At 41.0% G+C, this 23,642-nt stretch overlaps 1 protein-coding gene across 5 annotated transcripts in view; it reads left to right on the plus strand.

Annotated features, from left to right (window-relative positions):
• Window positions 1–23,642, plus strand: part of St7 (suppression of tumorigenicity 7) — a 243,136-nt gene that overhangs the window by 151,734 nt on the left and 67,760 nt on the right. For 4 of the 5 annotated variants that reach the window (XM_052173273.1, XM_052173272.1, XM_052173276.1 and 1 more), the window contains 3 exons: window positions 802–870; window positions 2,668–2,822; window positions 5,045–5,142. In XM_052173273.1, coding sequence (XP_052029233.1) covers window positions 802–870; window positions 2,668–2,822; window positions 5,045–5,142 — 322 coding nt within the window. The remainder of the gene's footprint in view (window positions 1–801; window positions 871–2,667; window positions 2,823–5,044; window positions 5,143–23,642) is intronic. The other variant, XM_052173274.1, reaches the window with a different exon arrangement.

A 23,642-nucleotide genomic window follows, 5' to 3' on the forward strand; every position in this document is an offset into this window, starting at 1 on the left:
ACTAGGGTCTGCCCCTCCCAGAAGAGTAGCTCATTTAGAATGCATTACTGATGTTCTGTCTTGCATATTTTTACCCATTTTAGAGTTTAATTTCTTCTCTCATTTTTAGTCTGACAGTTGTTCTCCTTGGTAAAGAAGCCCGGAGTAAGAAGCGATAATAGTTTCCTTTCTCTTTATTATCTACTACTAGTAGCCATACACCTTCTTTGTTTAAATGATGTTGTATTGTCTTTTTTTTTTTTTGTTTTTGACCTTTTTTTGGTGGTGATTTTGGAGAAATTGGGAAGGGGGGTAGTCATAGGGCCTTAAACAAAATTTTAGATAGATGGATAGTTGTCCTTAGTGGGTTTGGATGTTTTCTACTTTTATTGATTTATGCCAGCCAACCCTTGCTAATTTGTAACTTGAGCTCTCCTGAAGTCATTCTTATGAGCCATCCCACTCCTCCAAGTCCGCCCCAGCCCTCTTCTCATCTTTCATTTTGTTTGCACGTTCTTTAAGAATATGACCTGGGCCAGATCTCCGGGAAGCCACTGGTTACCGCAATGTCACCCCTGTAGCCTCCCTGAGGGGTTATTTGTCATCGTGATGACAGTGGGGCATGTGGAAGCTGATCTGTTGTCTTGAGCTGTTTTCCATACAACATCTCATGCCACCCAATCATGCCTCTTTCCTATGAACTTTCAAAGTCTGCCTCCTCCTCTTCGACTGCCCTGAACTCGGGAATGAAACAGTAACTCTCCCTGAATGTTTCTTTCTATCAGTTTTCATTTCACCGACTATTTTTTTCTTCTTGGTCAGAATTAGGTCCAGAGTTGAAGTCCCCCTAATTGCTTCCTCTACCATCTGGGAGATAAAATTGTTACCAAAGTAAGTCAAGAACCTGCCGGGCACTCTGTTTCTAAGCAAACGAGACTCGTAGCAGATGTCTGGATGGTTGACACTCCATCACCACACTTCTTGCTTCCGTGTGTATTGTGTTGTGACAAAGATGCGTCATGTCCATCTTCCACCGAGCTGAGACCCCGGTTCTGCCCCTGACCATTTGCAGTTCTATTACTCTCTCTTTCATGCACAAGCTCTTAGCATGTTCCTACCCAAAACTCATGAGTTTCCACATAGACGTGTTTCTTGGCTAGTACTGCTCCTTTCCCTCTCCTCCTAAGAACGCTACTTGAAATAAGAACACAGAACAAACAGCCTTAAATGTTCGTGAGCTCCCCACCCACCAGCTGAAATCCTATAGTGAATTCCTTTAAAGCTGTGTGTACAGTTACTATTATCTCAATATTCAGTTCATTACCTTAAAGCTGTGTTTTTATGTAGGCATCTGAAACCTTAAGTAATTCCTTGGTGCCTACCCCAGTCGTTCCCTTAGGTAAATCATGAGATAGTTTTAGCATCACCGTTATTCTTTGCAAGTCATATATTCTACCCTGCCCTTCATAGTAATTGATTTTCTAGGTTTTATTCTGGGTATTTCCTCCCTACCTTATCATATTTAGTTAAAGCCTCACCAATGGTTCCTACTTGAAATTACAAGGATGGGATGAAGAATTTGTAAGACTCTTCCCATTATCAGATAAACTCCTATTTTCTCCTAGCTGGCTTTGCAGTTTCCAAACAGTAACATTTAGGTTAATTTCTGTTTACTTCCTCTCTCTCATGGTCTGATGGAGAGAAGTAGGGCACTGGCCACAGAGCAGCAGTGAGGAAGACGGGGTGGTGCAGATTAACAGCCATGCGGTCTGCTCTGGCCTCGTCACCCCTCAGACCCTCCCTTTCTCTGACAGTGGGTTGTTGTTTGTATGATTTGGAAGGTTTGCATCTTTAAAAGCCTTCTGTGTTGGTTAGTTAACTATATATCCTGTTGGGTCCCCTGCCTCAGAGCTTGCTGAAAGGATTCTGTGATACAGTAAGGGGAGTGCCTGGCACAGTGTTTACTGTAAACTCAGCAGCAAATGACAGGCAGTTGTTAGAGGCCTGAGGTTGGACTCTCCTTAGCTTGAGTGGCTGCATCAGAGGTTGAGGTTGAGTTTTCCAGAAACTACTTTTCCAGGGTTTCTCTTGTGTTCTCTGGTGCAGAAAATCAGCACTGCTCTGGAAGTTTAAAGCAGTGCTGCACTTTGTTTTTTAGTCAGAAACTTGATTTAATGAATTTTATGCTCTGAAAAAAATTCTTGCAGTAAAAACAGTCTGTATCTAGTAAACAAAAAGGAAACATATGTAATTCTTGAAGTGTTGAACGGACACAGTCACTAGTAGCTATTAAACCCATCGTTATTAGCTGACATCCCCTGGGCATACCCTCAGTGCTGACAGCTATACTAAACACTCCACAGAAAGCATCTTTCTGAAACTTCACAAAGACACGAAGTAGATCCCATGTTCTCCACCAGGGAGGCAGAGTGATACCTTGCCCCAGGTGACACATTAAGAAGGGGCCAAGTCATAGTGAGCCCCATGTTCCTAACATTATGCATTTTACCGCTCAAACTAAACTACAGGTGTTTCTTTTGTACCATTACTGTGTCAACAGCTACAATCAGGTGCATGAATCAGTTGGCCATGCTGCATGTTTGACGTAACTCCTTGCCCTTCTGCATGAGCTCCCACAGTCGATTGCAGTGTCCTTTGATTTGTAATTTGTAATATCTGAATGGACAGGTGTGCAACTGCTTATATTCTCTTGGCTGAAGAAGAAGCAACAACTATTGCTGAAGCAGAAAAACTCTTTAAGCAGGCCCTGAAGGCTGGAGATGGTTGTTACCGGCGCTCTCAGCAGCTACAACATCATGGGTCCCAGTATGAAGCTCAGCACAGTAAGGCTTCCTCCAGGGTGATGCGCTCAGGGACCGGAGTGGGAAAGTTAATTAGAACACGGGTTCAGTCGGCTCAGAACTGGGCTCGCTTGGATTCTGTTAGATAAGGCACTTAGCACACTGCCAACTTGGTTTCCATCCGCATGCTTATTCATACCCACAGAACTCCATTGCCATAAACAAACAGCAATGCCATAAACAAACAACTTTTTGAGTTTATAATTTGATCATTTCTCCCTTCCCTTTCCTTCCTCCAAACCCTTCCATGCATCTCCCACCACAGTAATGTTTAGTAGTAACGTCTCCCCAGAATTGGTTTATGCTTCTTCTCTTCAGTGGTTTCATCTCCATCTCATAATGTTAAGTCCATGTTTGATAACTGAACATAAACTGGTTTTTAGCATCATAAAAATGTTAGCCTCTAAATCTTGGATAGCATGGGTAAAAAAGCATGGTTGAAAAAGGACAATTTAGAATAAATCTTTTATTGGTTATAGTCTATTGGCATTTAGTTATTATTTAAGAAACATTAGTATTATCTTTGAGAGAGAAAGAACCATGAGTTCTTAATTATTGGAATTTTCTTAAAATAATACTGTTTTTGTAAAATAACTTTTAAAAGGCTAAGACCCTTTGCTTCAGTACCCTAAACTGAGAACCCATAATACTTTGTGGGAACAATAGAGAAGTAAGACAAAATAATCACTAGAGTTCCCTCAGCCCCTTGGCTCAGCTTGGTTGGTTATTTAAACAGAAATCCAGTGATTCTTGTGGGAGAAAAGTGTTTTCATGGTCTGACAAAAATGTGGGTTGTTTCTTTTAGGTAGAATTTCTCTCACTTCATCTCTCTCCTTTAGTTTGAAAAGTAGAGCTATATGTCCTTCATACTTGATATTATATAATTAAATTTTAATATTAAACTTGGATTTGGTCTAGAATCACACTGAATCAGACTCTTGGTCTCAGGTGCCAGCAATGTCATTCAGTTATAGCTGACATGTGTGGGGAGTGTGTCCATACACGCTGCCTATGCACTGGTTTGCGTTTTCATTCTGCAGTGAGTCTGTGTGACACTAAGGCCTCTGGTCATTATATAAATAGAGCAGTGTATTTTGAAGATGTGTGGTAAATGTCCATTTTGTGAACTAAATGAAAATTAATGCATAAACTACACAACCTATAATATAACAGGACATTTTCTTTCTTTTCTTCTCTAAATTAAATCCTTTCAACCTGTTGCCTAAATCTATCCAAAAATGTAATCACATCTTTAAAATAATTTGTAGGTACTTGGCAGTTTTTCAGCACACATCTTGTTCTCATTGTTTAAAACTTGAAATGTTCAGACTTTGGTCTCAACATCTTTTAATAGCTGAGTATCATACATGTACTTAATCCATAACAGGTGTGTCCTATTTTTCTCAAACACAGTAATTTTATTGAGGATTAAGCATATGCGTGTTCTCACTGGTCTGGAAACATATCCAAAATACATAATTAAATAAAAGATTAAGATAAGAAGTTGCTAATATACATTGTAGGGGCCGTTTTCGTGACTATTGTGTAGCTGTTGAGCTTGTCAGTGCTTTCTCTCACACTAGGGTAGTTTTTCATTCTGCTGCGTGCTCTATTGTCATATCTGGAATGTGTTATATTGCCATCTAAAACCAACTGCTTTTGGGACCTGGAGATGATTATGATGTCACTAGTGTTAGAGAAAGAATAATATGAACCAGAAGTTCAAGATGAGGCTTCTCCAGAGTTAATGTCAAGAACAGAAAAAAAATAGTTCATCAGGATGCAACCTGAGATTCACCCCTTTGCATCTTTACCAAAAGCATGCACACTTATGAAATATGGAATGTTTGCTTGTAAACTGCATGCAATGTTGGTGTGTTCTCTTTCTTAGCCCCGGGTGACAGAGATTGTATTTATTATCAAATAGTCCACATGCTTAACTCAAAAGCACAGATTAGGTAATGAGTCACCATCCTGGCCTTTGGGCATCTAAGTGCATTTGCTTTACTGTGCACACATTCCATTATTAACAAAGTAGGCTCTCTGTGCTCTTGGCAGTGGGGAGGCTGAAGGAGCAGGGTGTTCTCTTGGAGGGTTTCTTTAAGGGTAACACAATTGGCCTCTGCATTTTCTTGCTGCGTAACTTAAAGCTCTTGGTTTTTATTGCTTTTTTAACTGTTGATGTTTTATCTCTCCTTTCTCAGGACGAGATACCAATGTCTTGGTCTATATCAAAAGAAGGCTGGCAATGTGTGCCCGGAGACTTGGGAGGACCAGAGAAGCAGTGAAGATGATGAGAGATGTGAGTTTCCAGCCTGGCTTGGGGTTGGTAGCAGTGGCCCTGAGGCTGAGCCATGATAACCCCATGGTCCATGAGTTCCTAAGCCAGCTCCCAGCTGACCAACTGGCAGTGAGCAAGCTGGGGCAATTTACTTAATTTCCTATCTGTAAAGAAACAGGAGTTCTCATAATAACCTCATAAGCTTCCTGTAAGATTTAAACGACATAATGCACATAAAGCTTTTAATATAGTGTGACTGGCATATTTTTAAAAATCTCAGTAGGTAACCTTATTACTCAACCTTTGGGACTGTAGGCAGGAAATCAATGAGATTGGCCATTTTAGATAATTTACTTTTTTTATTTTTTATTTTTATTTTTTAGTTTTTCGAGACAGGGTTTCTCTGTGTAGCCCTGGCTGTCCTGGAACTCACTCTGTAGACCAGGCCTCGAACTCAGAAATCCTCCTGCCTCTGCCTCCCAAGTGATGGGACCAAAGGCATGTGCCACCACCGACCGGCGATAATTTACTTTTTTATTTTTAAACTTTATGCCAAGGTATTTTCATTTCCATTACTTTAATTATTTTAATTGTTTGAGAATTTCCCTGCCCCATTACTTCCTCCCAATTTCATGTATTCTTTGTGTTTCTTTCTGTCCACTGAGTCCACTCAGTGCTACCAGTATATGTATGGTGTATGTGTACGGTGTTTGATGCATGGTGTATGATGTATGGTGTGTGGTGTCTGGTATATGGTATATGGTATATGGTGTATGGTGTATGGTATGTGGTGTGTGGTATATGGTGTATGGTATATGGTATGTGGTGTGTGGTATACGGTATATGTATGGTACATGGTGTATGATGTATGTTGTCTGGTGTTTGGTATATGGTGTGTAGTATATGGTATATGGTATGTGGTGTGTGGTGTGTGCTGTATGGTATGTGGTGTGTGGTGTATGGTATAGGGCCAGCTCCTGGAAGATGGGTAACCTTCTTCCAATAGCCATAAGTTGCCAATAGCTCCTTATCTGGGAGTGGGAGATAGTGTCTACACCTTCAATGTTGGCATTGGTCTGGCTGAAACTTGCACCGGCCTCATGAATGTCACCCCAGCTCTGTGAGTTCATTCTTTCTACTTCTTGTTGTGTCTGGAGAACACTGCTTCATTGTCGCCCTTCACTCCTCAGCTTCCTGCAGTCTGTCTTCATGTCCCTTCTGCAGGGAGCCCCAAGCCTTGGGAGGGGTAGATGATTTATTGATTCAGTACATGGCTGTTAGGAAATGAATTATGGGCCAGCCAGTTACATTCAAATTAATATTATTATAAGTGAATCCCACTGTAGTGATTTCAACCTCTTTCCCTAGAATCTTGAGAACCAGGGTACTTTAATAGTTGTAGTTATCACAAGGACTATGGATAAAAGGGATTGTGATTTGCCTCATTAGCAGATCACATGCAGAGCATGGATGTTGACCGGGATTCCAGTCCAAGTGCTAAAATCATATAATAAAGCTTAAGGGAGAAGGGAGAAGGAAGAAAAGCTTAAGAGTTGTAAGCGAGAGGGAGCTAGGGAGGCCATGGGTGCATGCTACAAGACAGAATAGTGGTTTTAAAGGAAAACAGCTTAAGGGACTTTTGTCTTTGTGTTTGGATGTTATTAGTAAGAATCATTTTTCATAAAAAGCTGATATCAATGTGAATTGCATCTGTAATTTTCCTTTTAAAAACTATCTCAAAAAATCCCTTGTTAGCACTCCATTTTTCTATTATATTCCTAAATTAGAAGCTTCTATCACTAATAGCCTTTATAAAAGCAAATTGACCCAGGAGCTCACAGCAGTGGCTTCCTGCTCAACTTTGAGTTCCTGGGCTGCACACAGGCTGGGCAGACTGAGGCGTTTCTCAGCTTGCCTCTGGAGGACAGCAGTTCAGGTGAGTCTCAGGCACCCTCTGGAGGAGGAGCATGGGCTCAAGGCTTTCCTGGTTTTGGTAGCACAGCAGGGCAGCAGCTTCCCTAGATTGAGTCTGCTACTTCACTAACCATCCAGACAGAGGGGAGAATGATCAATGATCCTGAAGGTGATATGCGCTCACCCAGGGTGGAATCCTTTTAATTGAAGGGAAAATGTAAAACGTATTCATTATATCACATAAGAGCTAGCTTTAGGAAAAGAAGGTTTCTATTAAGACTTAAAGTTTAAAGTTTAAGTTTCTTAAAACTTTTCAGCTTGTAGAAGTCCTGTCTCCTGACACACCAAAGAAACTCTGCCAGTTACTGTGGCTGCCCAGAGCTGGAACCCTAACAAAGGCTGGGTGACGGGGTGTTTCTTTGTCTATCTTAACATCATCCAGTCACATCAGTCCTTTAACTTTGCTCTTATTGTCGTTGTCATCATCTCCTCCTCCTCCTCTCCCTCCTCCTCTCCCTCCTCCTCTTCTTCCTGCTCCTCCTCCCCTTCTTCCTTTTCCTTCTCACTTATTCTTACCCTTAATTAACCTGGAGCAGGCATAATGCACAGAGAAACAGCTTAAAAAGTGCTTAAGCATTTCCATAGGAAAAGCAAGTTCTCATTATTTTAATTCCATTTTTTCACTTGGTCTTTTTCTGCTTGTTTTCATATGCTTAAAATCAATATATCCACCATGTATTTAGTATGACTGTCTTTTGGCTTAATATTATTTAATATCTACAATTTCACTTACTGATAAAGCACAAATATAGGTCTAGAGAAGAAGGCTAGGATGCAGGGGGAGAGACACAAGCAAGTGGTCCAGAGCCGTGGCTCTGCCTTTGCCATGCCCTGGACTCAAGGGAGCTCAGTTTCTTCTGTGGGCTCCTTTCTTAAACTTCCATTAATCAGGGATAATGCTTCCTACCATTAGGAAACCTACTTGGTGAGAAAAGTTCAGGTACACAATGCAAGCACACTTGGCATGTCATCTGCATGCTTATAGTTTTCTTCATAGTTTCTGTTACTTAAATTATGCATGTGATTTTCTTGCTGGTTGTCTTGAAAGACATCTTGAGATAATTTCAATTTTATTTTTAAATAAAAACTTACGTATTCCTTTTTGGAAATTGTCATAGAACTATGCATATTTGCTGGGCAGAGCATGGCATCTCATGCCTTTACTGTTTGCTGATTACATTAGAGAAATTGGCCTTTCATTAGATCAAATCAATTTCATTTTCTTGAGTGAATAAGTCAATCAAATAATCTAGTTGGGGCTCTATCTACATATTCATATATACCTATATGTTATATAAATATTTATTTGCATATACATAGGTATGAATTTTATATTACATACCAAAACAATCTTTCATTTCTTAAAATACCAGTACACATTGCCTCAGAGTTTATGGCGTGTCTGTCAGTAGGACGCCGCACCATATTCCTATGAGGAACAGTGCCACTCTTGGGAGAGATGTATTTTCAAGGGGAATATTGAAAGTGATGTTTCAGAAATAAGTGCCCTAGCACCCCAAGGAGAAGGCAGAGGTTACTGCCTCTCCTTTTCTTAAGACTGCTGGGCCTTGCAGCACAGGGCTGTTCCAGGCTGACGTGCTTTACTCCACTTGGTGAGTGAGTCATACTTCTCCAAGAATTAACCGCTTTAACAGCATGTGTATAAAACATCTCTGCAGAACATTTCCTCTGATAAAATAGCACACTGGGTTCCACACAGCTTCCTGACAAAGGCAGGAGGATCTAGTTCTTCAATGAGACACAACTATCTGCTCTCCATGTGCATGAGTTTAAGTTTTCCTTGAGCAGATTTTAAAGTAGAATGGCAAAGTTAGACTGCCATCCACATTGGAAGCAGGACCATTTAAAGAAGTTTTTACAGAGAAAAGGAGCTCAAACTGAGCCACCAGCCAAGGAGTACACATGGGGGAGTCCATGGCTCCCACAGCAGATGTAGCAGAGAGTGGCCTTGTCCTGATTTGGGGTTGTAGGGGGAGGCCCTTGGTCCTGTGAAATCATAGAAGAATTTGCATGAAGAACATGCCTTCTGCCTTCAGACCAGAAGAGGCATTTGCTGACAGAAACCTAGTATGGCTGTTCCTTGGAAGGTTCTGCCAGCAATTGACCAATGCAGATGTGGGTGCTTGGAGCCAACCATCAGACTGAGCTCAGAGACCCCTGTGTGGGAGCTGGTAGAAGGCCTGGAGGAACCATGTAATAAGGATACATGCTCTACTATGTTCATAGCAGCCCTATTTATAATTGCCAGATGCTGGAAAGAACCCAGGTATCCCTCAACAGAAGAGTGGATGCAAAAAATGTGGTATATCTACACAATGGAGTACTATTCAGCCATTAGAAACAATGAATTCATGAAATTCTTAGGCAAATGGATGGAGCTAGAGAACATCATACTAAGTGAGGTAACCCAGACTCAAAAGGTGAATCATGGTATGCACTCACTAATAAGTGGTTATTAACCTAGAAAACTGGAATACCCAAAACATAATCCACACATCAAATGAGATACAAGAAGAAAGGAGGAGTGGTCCCTGGTTCTGGAAAGACTCAGTGAAACAGTATTCGGCAAAACCAGAACGGGGAACTGGGAAGGGGTGGGAGGGAGGACAGGGGAAGAGAAGGGGGCTTATGGGACTTTCGGAGAGTGGGGGGGGGCTAGAAAAGGGGAAATCACTTGAAATGTAAATAAATTATATCGAATAAAAAAAAAAAAAAAAAAAAGAAGGCCTGGAGGAGCAGAGGAGAATTGACGCCCCATAGGAAGAACAATGTCACATGGCCAGACCACCCAGTGCTCCCAGGGACTAGACCACCAACCAAGGAGTGTACAGGGAGGGCTCCAGGGCTCCAGATATGTTCAGTGTATCTGGTTTTGTGTTAAGGTCTTTGATCCACACAGACTTGAAGCATATGGGTCTCTATGCACCTGTCAGACACGCAGACATCCAGTCTGACCAGCACAGTTTGTTGAAGATCCATTCAGGTTTTTTTAAAATTTTTTTTATATCAAGGAATAAACCTTGCCTATAGATCCTGAATGAGACAACAACTAAATTCCTGAGTGGCTTGCGACCTTTCCTCTCAGAGATCACCCATCATAAGCCATATACAAATGGTGGGACACCTTCAGGGTAGTCACCTTCTAGCCTTGACCCCTCCTAGAGGGCTTGATAGACAGACCTTCACACATATGTAGCAGATAAGCAGCTCAGTCTTTATGTGGGCCCCGCAACAGCTGGAGTAGAGGCCATCCCTAAAGCTCTTGGCGATCTGTGATATCAGTTCCCATAGCTGGACTGCCTTGTCTGGTCACAGTGGGAGAGAATGGACCTCACCCTGCAGAGATTTGTTGTGTCAGGGTGGTGGGATACACTGGGAGAGGGCCTCCACCCTCTTTGAGGAAAACAGGAGGGGTGGATATGTGGAGGGATCATGGGGGCTGGGACTGGGAGAGGGAGCAGTGAGTGGTTGGTTATCTGGAGGAATTTGGAGGGAGGAAATGAAGGGGAGAAATGTCCTAATTATAATCCCTAAAATAAAGTAAAATAAAATAAAGGAGCGCAAACTGTTATCTCACTGTGCTCTCACTGAAAGAACTTGAAAGGGATTTCTGGGAAGGTAAATAAAGAGAATTCCTTTTGTTTCCATGACTCAAGATTATATAATTGTTCAAATAAAATAATGAATTTTGTCATGAAATATTGATGAAGTGAATGCACATTTGACTCTCTGTTGTCAAGATTGATAATGTCTCCATTCTTAGAACAACCTGTTAACTGCTTCGGATTCAAGGTTTTTGTTTTATTAGAACATTTGCTCCTTTTACATAGAATTCCTTTGCGAACAATACCATAGAAGCACCTTAGTGCAGAAGGAGTGCTTTGGAAGTCAGCAGAGCCAAGGGACTATGTTGGCCATTGAGCTTTGCTGCAATGTGGTGATTAATTAGAATGAATAGAGCTGCATGTTCTTCTGTCTTAAATGTAAGGGACAGCCATTGTGTTGGCTCTTATCATTGGTATTTGGTATCCGGCACTGCTTTTTCTTTTCCTTTTCCTTTCTCCTTTTAACAGCTATTGTGTTGTCTTTCCTTGGTCCTATTTGAATGTATTTGAAATAGAATTCACAAGGCAGATGTCTTCTGTTTCCTTAGTCATACTTGTCAAGTTAGATAGGAATAAACCATACAGAGGGGCTAATCTGTCTCCAACAGACCCTGAAAGCTCGTGTGATGATCCATTCAGAGTAGGTTTTGCAGTGCTCAGCATTGCCAGCATTCTAAAGCATATAATCATCTGTTGTGGGGAACTGGCCTGTAGCATGAGGGAGACTGGCCTGTATATTGTAGCAACCTATGTCCCATCAGTCTCCAGTTGTCTACAGACATTCCCAAATACACTAGGCTGCAGTGGTGATATTAATAGTGGAGACTCATTCCCCATTAAGGAGTACCAGACTAGAGATCCTGTGGCTGAGGAAATCTGTTTCCACAAAGACTTTATGTGTGTTTGTTTGTAGCCTGAACTGTTTTTGGGTGCAAATCTCCAAAGTACCCCTAGACTTTACCAGCTTTGGTTATAGGGCTGCTTGGCCTAGATGGAATTCTTTGAGGTATCAAGGGCAGGAAGAAGAGCATAAGTTGGCCCTTTTGGTGAGGTCGAGGTGAAAGGCCAGTGAGGAGTAGTGGCCGCCTTTGCTTCTTGTCCTGCCTTCAGATCAGTGTTTACTGCCTTTCCCTGAGTCTGGAGTCTCTAAAACGCCACGTGTTTGCCCTGCTCTCTGTAGTTTTCTTTAGGTCACTGAGCCGTTTCCTTCAGTTGTTGTATTTTATTGTCTCTACAACATTACTTTTCATATCCTGATCTCCCAGTTGACACAGATGTCATAGCCTTTCTGAAACATATACTCAGTTTTAGAAAACCATCCTGTGTTAGTGTCTAGTCACAGCGACAAGTACATGAGATTGGAAAAGGGGGTCAAATTTATGCTGACTCACAGTTTCAAAGGTGTCAGTTCCAACTGGAGTGGGTGCCTTGTTTCTGGGTCATGCTTAAGGCAATTCATTATGGTAGAAGGATGTATCCAAGATTTTAATAGTCAGGAAGAAGAGGTGGATGGGTGAAGGTCAGGGACAAGATAGAGCCTTCAAAAGCATACAGTGAGTGAGCCGCCTCCTCCAGTCTGCCTTACCTTCCACAGTTTCCACTGTCTTCCAGTAATCCATTTAGTTATCCATTGAATTATGCATGTGTGAATCCATTGACTATACCAAGCCCTCATTAACTTCCCCAAAATCCCCACCTATGAATGTTGTGTTGGTGGCTAGACCTTCAACATGTGAGTAGAAGAGGTATTTTATGTTTAACTCAAGACATTTCTTCCACTCAGTGTTCCTAATATCAAAAGATTTCATCTTCTCAACTAGCCAATCCTGGGGTGACAACATTTAGTCTCAGAGTTTTAAATGCCATTTAATTACTGACCAACAATTCTGTACTGTTCACTGGGTTCTAGGAAAAGGTGTTTTCTCAAGGGCATATTTGGTAAGTTCTCCAGAGTATAGTCTGCAGATTGCCTACATCAAAAGTACTTAGAGTAGAAGTATTAAATGGATACATCAATCCAGAGTATTTGTCAGAGGCCAATATGATGAATACGAATTTTTTATTTCTATCCTTACCATCATTTTAAAGCTATGTTATTATGTGAAGAGGAAAATTATAAACATTATATATAATATGATTCAATTTTTTTCTATTCTATTATAAATAGATGTTACTATAAGTTAATAGCTCTAAAACTCTATAGTGCCAGGGCCTTTTTAAAATAAATTGTTTCAAACCACAAAATTTTATATGCATAGGCTTATTTTTTTATATTTACCAAATTTTAAAATTAAAACTGGTATTTTAAAAGATTTATTCATTTCATAATAGAATTGTAAGTATATTACATGTGAACAAATATTATTATGGAAAAAGAACTTATTCAGGCAAAACAAGCACTGAAAGGGTATCATTCCTTTAATCCTTGTTCAGATCTTTTTAGTGTCTAGCTGAGCAGAAGACAGCCAAGGTCTCCCATCTGATTCTCCATTTACTTTCTAGTCTCAACGTGTGGACTCTGGCAGTACTACCATATATATATATATATATATATATATATAAAGACTAAAAAAGAAAAATGTATATTATTATATAATAGTTTGGATATAAAAAACCCTTGAAAAGGGGGTTCTTTAAGGATGTCAGTACCATTGTACAAGCATAAGAAACTAACATAGAACTAGAAAGTTATTAGCAGTAAAATTGTACTATATCTTAAAATTTTTCTATAATACTAAATTAAAATAATAAGAATTCCAGTTTTTTATTAATTAATTAATTAATTTATTCACTTTACATACTGATCACGGCTCCCCTCCCTCCTCTTCTTCCAGTCCCACCCTTACAAATACCTCCTCCCATTTACCCCAAGGCCAGTCCCTCTGGTTACCACCCCACCTTGGGATATCTGGTCCCAACAGGACTAGGTATATCCTTTCCATATATCCTCCACTGAGGTCCAACCAGGGAGTTCAGGTAGGGGGAAGGGGATCCAGTGGCAGAGAACAGAAACTAAGAAAGCCCCCTTCCACCTGTTAGAGGACCCACACGAAGAGCAAGTTCCACATTTGCTACAAATATGTAAGGGGTACAGGCCAAGCTCCTACATGCTTCCTGATGAGTGGCCCAGGCTCTGTGAGTCCCCATGGGTCCTCCATCCACTGCTAGATGCAGCCCCCCAGGAGACAGTTAGGCTAGGTTCCTCTCTGTAACCATAGCAGATATGATAATAAAAATAGAATTACACATTCTCAAGCATGCCTTAGAAAACATAGGGTTGGAGAGATGGCTCAGTTGGTAAAGTGCCTGTCACCCAAGTGGGATGACCTGAATCTCTGTCCCCATGAATGAGGCAGGTACAGCGGTGCACAACTGTAGTCTTAGTGCTGCAAAGCCAAGGACTGGAGGATCCCAGAGCCTTGCTGGGCCAGTCTGTCGTCAGGCTGTAAGCTCTGACTTCAGTGAGAGAGAGAGACTCCGTCTTAGAAACATAAGGCAGACCTTGGAGCTGCCTATGAAATACCATATAGATCTTCAGAATTTGGATGAAATTGAAGATCCTGTGTGTTAAGAAAGAACTATTTTCCTGGTGGGTGAATTGGTTGTAACTAGCGTGGTTAGACAATTTCTAGGATGGAAAACATACTTTGCCTAAGAAGTGACCTGCTTTCAGTAAGACTCTTTGGGGGCTGGAGATCAAGCTCAGGTGTTTGTCTCAGGCACTGTCCAACTTCTTTCTTTATGTATATATGCACCTCCGGGATTAGTAAAAACTTGCCAAACATTAACAACTACTCATTTTAATCTGGCTATTTAACAAATAGCCAAATGAATGATTTGTAAAAGAGAATTAATGTTCCCTATACAAACTATGACATATATTTTATTAGGATTGTGTGTGTGTGTGTGTGTACACAAACATTCATATATGCATGTCCAGGTGGAGGCCAAGGACAACTTCGATTGTTGTTCTTCAGGCACCATCTAACTTTTGAGACAGGATTTCTCCTAAAGACTAGTCTTTAACTTGCCTAGTAATTTAGTCTGGCTGGCCAGTACGTCCCCGAGCATACCTGACATCACTTCCTCAGTACTGGGATTACAACTGTACATGTTGGATTTTTTTTTTTTTTTAAGTGGGGGCTGGCTGCTCTTCCAGGTCCTGAGTTAATTCCCAGCAACCACAAGGTACTATATGACCATCTATAAGGAGATCTGATGCCCTCTTCTGGCATGTAGGTGTATATGCAGACAGAGTACACCTACGTTAAAAAAAAATACATATGCCAGATGTGTCTTGGCACATGCCTTTAATCCCAGCATTTGGGAGGCAGATGTAGAGGCAGCAGATCTGTGAGTGAGTTCCAGGTCAGCCAAGGCTGTCTCAAAAAACAAAATGAACCAACAAATAAAACTGTGGGTTAAAGTGCTTCAGACCATTAGATTTGTAGGACATTATTACTTCACTGACTGAGCTCTCTCTCTCTCTCTCTCTCTCTCTCTCTCTCTCTCTCTCTCTCTCTCTCTCTCTCTCTCTCTGTGTCTGTCTCTCACTGCTCTGTAAGCGGATTTCTGTTCTTAATGTACAAATGAAAAACCCTTTTAGGAGGAATGCTAAATAAATATTGTTGAGGGCCGATTTCTATTTCCTTTTTAACTCATTTGTTCATTCTTAACTTTTACTGCCTTTTCTTTCCTTTCTCATCTTTTTACTCCACAGGTCATGTGATTTCCATGTGTACAGTTCTTTTTGTTTCTTTCCTTAAGAATCTAGTAGATTGTTATGGACAACTTGATTTAGTTGATAACTTAATCTTGTGGTTGTTATGGTGGATAGTTAGATAGGAATGGATTTTAATTATTAGTTAAAAGGAATGATTTTAACTATTAGGACAGGGAGTAGGAAGAATGCTTTTATGACTGCAGGCGGCCAAGATCTGCTGAAACAATTTATTTTTAAATCTATAAAGATACTCAGATGTTAAGTTAAAAGCCAACACTGAAATATGTTAATTACCTGTTGCTATGGTGATTGCTAGCACATTTTTAGATTCTGTCTTTACTATAGGTACAAAAAAGAGTGAGTCTTATGAGTAAACGCTGTGTGTATAAAAGTCACTTATGGAGTAAGTTAGCCATACAACAATCATTTTACCAGTCCAGGCTGCGAAGATGAATATGGAGGAGGAGAACAAAAGGAGCTTTGCCTCTGTCTTTCAGTGCTGCTAGTTACAGTCAGTTCTTTCTAGTGCCACTTTTGCCTTTCCTTGAATTCTGTCTGGTTTTGTTCAGTGGCTTATCTGGCTGTCTTTCCCCCTATTCTCCACCCTCTTTTTCTTTCTTATACTGTAGCATGATTTCGGTCTAGCTATACCCACTTTTGCCCTAAGCCATTCACCATTCATCAGTTTATTCAACAAAAATATGTAGACTATGCATCTCTGTCAATGTTTGTTCTTTGTGGTTTTTGTAGTCAGAAAACAAATCAAAGGCCCCTGCCTTTAAGTGCTTTATATTCTAGGATGGAGGAGAAGGTGAAAACTCATAAAGATAGGTGTCTTTTCATAATGCATTAGAATGACAGAAGCCATGGGAAAGCTATGTGGTCAGATCTAGGCTGAAGAAGCCTAGGAACAGACACAGTGAGTTTGGGGAAGTCAATATCAAACACAGGTGAGGTGTGCATGGTTTGGAAAGTGACATTTAGGCAAAGACTGATATCCACAAAGACGTGGACATTAATCATGACATAGGCAAAAGAGCCCTGAGATAGGAGAGTCCCCAGGATATACCAGTAATAACAAAGGAGTCGTGAATGACCAGGTCGGGATAGGTGCAGGGGAGAAAAGAGGACCTGAGAGGCCATGGAGCAGATGTTCCTCTCATGGTACAGATGGTGGTCAATGTCACATTTACTGTAAGTGAATTGGGGATTTCCAAGGATTTGAGTAGAGGTGTGATATGATAAGTCAATTTTTATAGACTGCTGTGTGGTGAGGGAGAGCAGGGAGAACAGACAAAAGAGTCTTATATTAATGTTTGAGTGAGATGTGAGGTTCGTGTTAGCAGAGGAGAGTAGAAATGATGAGTCTGTGGATTTCAAACCATAACCAAGAGAAGTTGCTAATCAAGCAGATGTGCAGTATGGGCAAACAGAAGTCAGGGTGATTATAAGGATTTGCTTTATCAGGAAAGGAATTCTATCAGCTAAGGCACAGAAACTAAGTGATGCAGGATCAAGAGAAAGTTGAATTGTATTTTGAATAGTTACAGTGAGAAGCAACTGTTAAATTTTACCTTAAATAATGACATGACCTTTCATAGCCTGTAGTAACTCTGGCTTTTTTGAAGCAAAGAAACCACTGAGCAGAGGGAAGTAACAGCACCTGACTTTCTAGAGGCCCGTGAGCGTCCTTGATGGTGCTCTCCTATTGCTATGGTGCTGGGTGCTACTGCCACACTATCTCAACTTACAGATGACGTGGAGTGGTGCTGACACGGCTCCACAGCCGTCCGTTACCTTTATTACTCGGCACAGTTTGTGAGCTGCGCTTTTGTTATCTGTTTACCTCCTGTCGTTAGAAGTTTCGCTTGTTGGTCCATTTTGTCTTGCTGTAATCAAGCCTGCTCTAACCTCAAAGGATCGTGTGACTCTGTAAATTTTGTAGAGTACTGTTTTACTCAACAACGAAGGCTTCGTACATCGGACATTTATGCCATCTGCGTTTATTGCTTTCATTATTATTCTGTGGAAAGAAACAGAATCACTGCTGATGATTTTCACTTCCGTTCACTGTTCTGTGTCTGCCATATGCTTCCTTTCTTTTTTATTTCTTCCAGTAAAAATGTCTTCTGTATGCCTACCATTTGGAATTCTTATTTTATTCTTCTAGTGTCCCAAGCTTATTAAAATCTACATTTACATTCTTTTCTGCTTAGAGGCTGTAAGTGAATGGTCAGTGCAAATAGAGTAAAATGCAAACCAAACTCCTCACATGACTGCATGTCCTTACAAAGCAATGTTATGCTTTTATCACTTGTGAGAAGGCTAACCACATTGGGTTGCTTTTTATGCCAGAATTGGATCCTGTTTAGACTGCCCAGGACCTGTCTCAGGTTCTTAGCATTTCATGATATCTGTCTCAAAAAGCACACACACACACACACACACACACACACACACACACACACACACACTGTCATTAGCAAACACATCTTGTCCTGCTTTATAATTGACCTTTTCACTTTTGAAATTATCAAATTATTTATTTGTTTATAATGATAATATTTATTCTCCAACTCTACTACCAAATACAAGAGAGGAACTTCACCCTTTTCAATGGCTTGTAATATACACTCAGTATTTGCTAAATTAATTAATATACGATTACCGGAGAGAGAGAAGATTGGAACATTTTCTACCACATTTCTCATCAAGCTCTAAAATAATTATCTGACAATTTAGGAACTAAACAAATTAGATACTGAGGCCTTTCTAGTGGCATTGCAGGCAGTTTCAAAGGGAGGAGGAGGAAGAAGATGAGGAGGATTAGGAAGAGGAGGAGGAGGAGAAGGAAGAGGACTGCTTACCCAGCTGCTCTGCTGGCAGCTGTTTGGCCTGGCTGCTGCCTCATACCAGCCCACCCCCCTGCTCCAACTCTGCCAATCAAATTTGGGGAATTTCTGGAAGCCCTCTCAGGAGATCTGTGGCTTCCTTGGGTACTCTACTGTGCTCCAGTCAAGTCCCATTTACAGTTTGCCTTGGAGAAATTTGTTTAAAATCCCTCTTTTGTCATTGTGTGAGATTCAGCTTCCCACTCCTCTGCTGTTTAAGGAAGGGGTAGAGTTATCTCTGTGTACCATCCTATCTTCTCAGTAGATTTCTTGGGAGGGAGACTGATGTGCTTGTCTGTCTACCTTCTCTAGAAAATCCTTTAGGTTCTTTTCCTGCTATTGTAGGAGATGCATGGAGCCTTTGAAGAACTGAATTATGTACCTGACTATCTCTGCTAACTGGTGTTTTCACAGAGCATGGTTGTCTTTCTCTGAAGAAGCAGAGACTACTTTTGCTGCTTCTTCCTCTGGAACACAGAATCCAGATGCACAGATAGGAATTATCACACTTGATTTGCTTTTCTCTCTTAACTATCATTTGCTACTGTTGAAGATACATATCCCAATACTTAGAGTTGTCTAAAGGTTGGTTTTATTTCCTCAGAGGAAAAGATGGGATGAGAGCTGTACCCACGCCTTACAAATACACAACTTGGGCTGAGCCCAGAGTGTTTCAATCTATCACTAGGCCTAGGTCCAGAAACTTCTAGCCTCCATAAATCTAATCTTCTGCAAGAGCAGACCTTGAAGGCTTCCGCTTCCAACCTCTGTCTGGTAACCCAGGCCTAGAATATTTTTAACCCCTGAGAATTACTGTTGAATAAGCTCACCTGTTTTAGTCCTTTCTAAACTCTGGCTGGCTGGTTCAATTTAGTTGTTCTGGCTCAAATTTCTCTCCAAGCTGACTGCCTCAATCTGACTTCTCTCAGCTTCTCACTGAATTGCTTTGCTTGGCCTCACATTAACTCTGACCATTTATTCTATTCTTCTGGCTTCTTCTTACTCTCTGGCTTCACTGGCCTCAACTCCACTGCAATGGACTCCCTGTACTGACTCCCAGCTGCCTGCCTCTCTCTTCCTTTACTTCTCTTAAACAGCCTCCCTTTCCTGTTCTTATGAGAATTGGGCAGATCCTATCTCTGTCTCATTCTGTCATCAGTTTTTCTGCCCCTCAACTAGATTGTTTGGGATTAAATATGTGTGCTCAGTATGATGGTGTGAAATCTTCTGGGACCTCAGCTACAGAGAATTCTTTACTTCCCTAAGTTGTTCCTTAAGTTGTATTGTCACAGTAGTCAGACTTGTAGCTGTCAGGACTCCTGCTTTACCAGAAAACTGTTATGCTCCTAGATATCCACCTTGTGGCTGGGCTAAGAACTGGTGAACATCTCATATTTCTTTGACCATAATCTTTGTTGTTGTTGTAGCAGCAAATCTGTTTAGCAACGACTTTGTAGAATAGTCATTGAAAGCCAGTGAGATGGTTCAGAGTGTAGCCATGCTTCTTTTTTCCTCTTTTTTTCTTAGACATATTCTTTATTTACATTTCAAATGATTTCCCCTTTCCTGGTCTCTCCCCCCACCCACCCAAAGTCCCATAAGCCAGCTCCTCTCCCCCTGTTCCCCAATCAACACCCTTCCGCTTCCCTGTTCTGATATTCCCCTACACTGCTGCGTCGAGCCTTTCCAGGACCAGGGACCTCTCCTCCCTCTGATGTCTAACAAGGCCATCCTCTGCTGCCTATGTGCCTGGAGCCATGGGTAACTCCATGTGTACTATCTGGTTGATGTTTTTGTCCCTGGGAGCTCTGGGAGTACTGGATGGCTCATATCATTGTTCCTCCTATGTTGCTACAAACCCCTTCAGCTCCTTGGGTCCTTTCTCTCGCTCTCCCATTGGGGTCCCTGTTCTCAGTTCAGTGTTCCCCTCTGAGAGTGTCCCCCTCTGTGTTTGTCATGTACTAACAGGGCCTCCCAGCTGACAGCTAAGTGAGGTAACCCAATCACAAAAGAACACACATGGTATGCACTCACTGATAAGTGGATATTAGCCCAGAAACTTGGAATACCCACGGCACAATACACAGATCAAATGATGCCCAAGAAGAAGGAAGAACAAAGTATGCATATTCTGGTTCTTCTTAAAAGAGGGAACAAAATACCCACAGAAGGAGACACAAAGGCAGAGTCTGAGGGAAGGACCATCCAGAGTCTACCCCACCTAGTGATCCTTCCCATATGCAGTTACAAAACCCAGACACCAGTATTGATGCCCACAAGTACTTGCTGACTGGAGCCATGCTTCTTGTCAGACCATCAGGACAGGGAAGGTGTGGAAGAGTTCGTGACAGTGTTCATAATGATAAGATCCTGTGATGGAAGCCCCTCAATTTAGAATATAGAAAATCAGGAAGCACAAAGCGGGACCAGAACCAGAGGTCAGGTTAAATACCCTTCTAAGGTCCACTCCTAGGAGTCTATGAAGCAAACTGGCAAGAGATTTAACCAGAGAGTAATGGTACAACTGAGGTGCTGTGTCCTTTGGTCTGAGCAATTGCATATTTTAACTTTAGTCCAAATCTGACTAGACAGGCTTTGATTAGAGTTTATTACAACAGACATTCACATGGACTGGAATTATGAACATTGAGAATAATTTGAGGGCAGAAGTTGGCTATGCACTGAGAAATGAAAATCTTCAGTGTGTGATAGTCTGTTAGCTACTATAAAACATATAAAAGGAGGATATCCTGGTTAGTTCTATGTCAGCTTGATACAATCTAGAGGCATTTGGAAGTAGAAGAATCTCAGTTGATTCACCCCACCTGATTGCCTGTAGGTAAGGCTGTAGTGCATCTTCTTGACTAGTGATTAGTGTTGAAGGGCACAGCTCACCGGGACAGCACTGGGTTATATAAGAAAGCTGGCTGAGTATGGAAAGGGGAGCATGCCAGTAATCCATTCCTCGATGGCTTCTGCTTCACTTGCTGCCTCTTAGTTCTTGTCTTGGTTCCTGCCCTGTTTTACCTTCATGATGGATTATGATTCAAACATGTAAGCTGAAACAAACCCTTTGTTCTCCAAGTTGCTTTTGATGAAGGTGTTTAATAAAATCAAGAGAAACCCTAATTATAACAAAAGGTAGCAACAAGTATTATGGCATGAACTTATAAGGAACAGGCACCACCACCCAACAGCTAAGTATCTCCTTAGATGCGTTGTGGAGAAATAAAGCCAGCTCTACATTCTCCCTACTAAGTCACAGTTGTGGGAGAAATTAGCTGCAGATGAATCAGTAAACCCAGACTGATGGTTAACTTGTCAAAGAGTGGTTAATTCCTGCACATCATATATGGATGAGTTTGGGGATATAAAAGCATGAACACAGGTCCCAACGAGGTTAACTGGAAAGATCAGGGAGGAAAGAGTTGTAGAAGGTGAACTGATTGCAGAGCAGTGTAGAGATGAAAATCACAGCTTGGAGTATACCATGTGTTGTAAATGAACCTTCCATTGTAGTTACTTTCCACAGTACCTTTTGAAGTGCTGCCAGAGTATTTGTAAACTCTGACCCAGGTAAGCATGAGTTAATCTCCTGAGTCATACTATTTACTGTTACCCATATGAATGTGGAAGACTGCCAGAAACAGTGATTGTGGGTTTGGCATGAAAAGCTCTTTCTGAGAGAAATTTTTGATCAGTATGTTTAGCTGTTTATTGAGGCCACTCTTGGACCGGGAGACCAATACCTTGCCATCACTGAGGGAAGGATCCAGTTTTACTTGGGCTTGTATCCAGGTCATTCAAAATACTCATTGACTATCCCAGTCTTATTCTTTATCTCAGGGTGAGGCCACACCAGATTCTAAGCAGTTTAAGATGGTACAGAACTATTCTACTCCAAGAATTACCTGGAAGTTTGAGAAAGGTGTCAGTCCTTGAGGCTCCAGAGAGTACAGTTTACTATCCTGTCCATCACTGGGAGATTTCCTTCATAATAACAGAACAGTGGTGCTTTCAGAGCTTTGACTTTGGGAAAAAGAGTACTTAGATATCATACAGCAAGTAAAAAATTCTCACTGTTGGAAGATGAGAACCTGGGTGATTCTGCTTCTACATGAGAAACAAGCACAAAGGGACATTCTATTCTGAAAGTATTTTTGTTAGGACTCTGAATACACAGCTTATATTGATTGCTGAAAATTTTAAGACAATGTTCCTTGGCTGGAACAAACAGCAACATTTTGACAGGAAGCACAGATAATTATGTAAGTAACCCTTGCACCCTTTGGGTTTATGAGACACAAAGTTTATTAGAAGACCATGGTCATGCCTGCTCTGTATGCGGATATGCATCACTCCAGTCAGGAATCAGTGCTTTTAACCAACATCTGGGCACATCAGGCTTGATCGTGACTTTTGAATAGGTGTGGTTCAATATTTGCCTTTTAATTAACTGTAAAGGTGACATTTTCTTATTGATGTATAAGCATCAATAAGCCTGTGGAGGCTGCATTTCATAGTCTCTACGCAAGCGGAGTGCCCCTGCGCCTCTGAGGGCGCTCTAAGCACTTCATTCCTCGCTTTCTCCAGTCATGCAATGAGAAGCGTCTTTTCTATTTTCTATTTATGCATTTACTTGAAACTGATTAAAAATGTCAAACTTGCAGCTCTAACAAAATAATATCTGCTGTTTGAATACAATACAGGCCAAATTGTCTAAGCCTTAATTAGGCTAAGCTTGACTTGACCTCAGAAGGAATCTGGCTGAGGCGCTTTGTTAATTACCTTTGCCTTAAAATATGTAAGAGTTTTCCCACTCAAGGAACAATACATGGGTAGCTACAATAATAAAATGTTTAAATAGATGCAAATTAAACTTGAAAAGTTTAAACTGTTGTTTTCATCCTTAAGTCAGCCGAGAAATAGCATACAGACTGTAATTCTAAATTATGTCCACAGAGCATTTCAAATCCATCGAATTAATTCTCTTTCTTTGTCCATTTGAGCTCATAAATGTTAACTTCAGAAGTGCTTCAGATTCTTCTGTTGAACTAAACTTGAACTGACAATAGCCAGATGATGTAAAATTGGAACTGAAATTCTATCCAGGGCCTATCCCATGTTCTTCCTCATAGGTATTAGAGAACTCATAGGAAAACTAGTGTTTTTATTCTACAGAAATTGTAATATTTAGGCAAAGCGGGGCATATAAATTTCTTGCTGCCAAGAAAAAGCAATTAGCAGTGAGGGAAAGACAGAGGGAAATAAATAAACAGAACTATGCTAGATAGTGAGTGAATTCAA

Source organism: Apodemus sylvaticus, chromosome 2 (assembly GCF_947179515.1).
Source record: "Apodemus sylvaticus chromosome 2, mApoSyl1.1, whole genome shotgun sequence".
Taxonomy (NCBI): Eukaryota; Metazoa; Chordata; class Mammalia; order Rodentia; family Muridae; genus Apodemus; species Apodemus sylvaticus.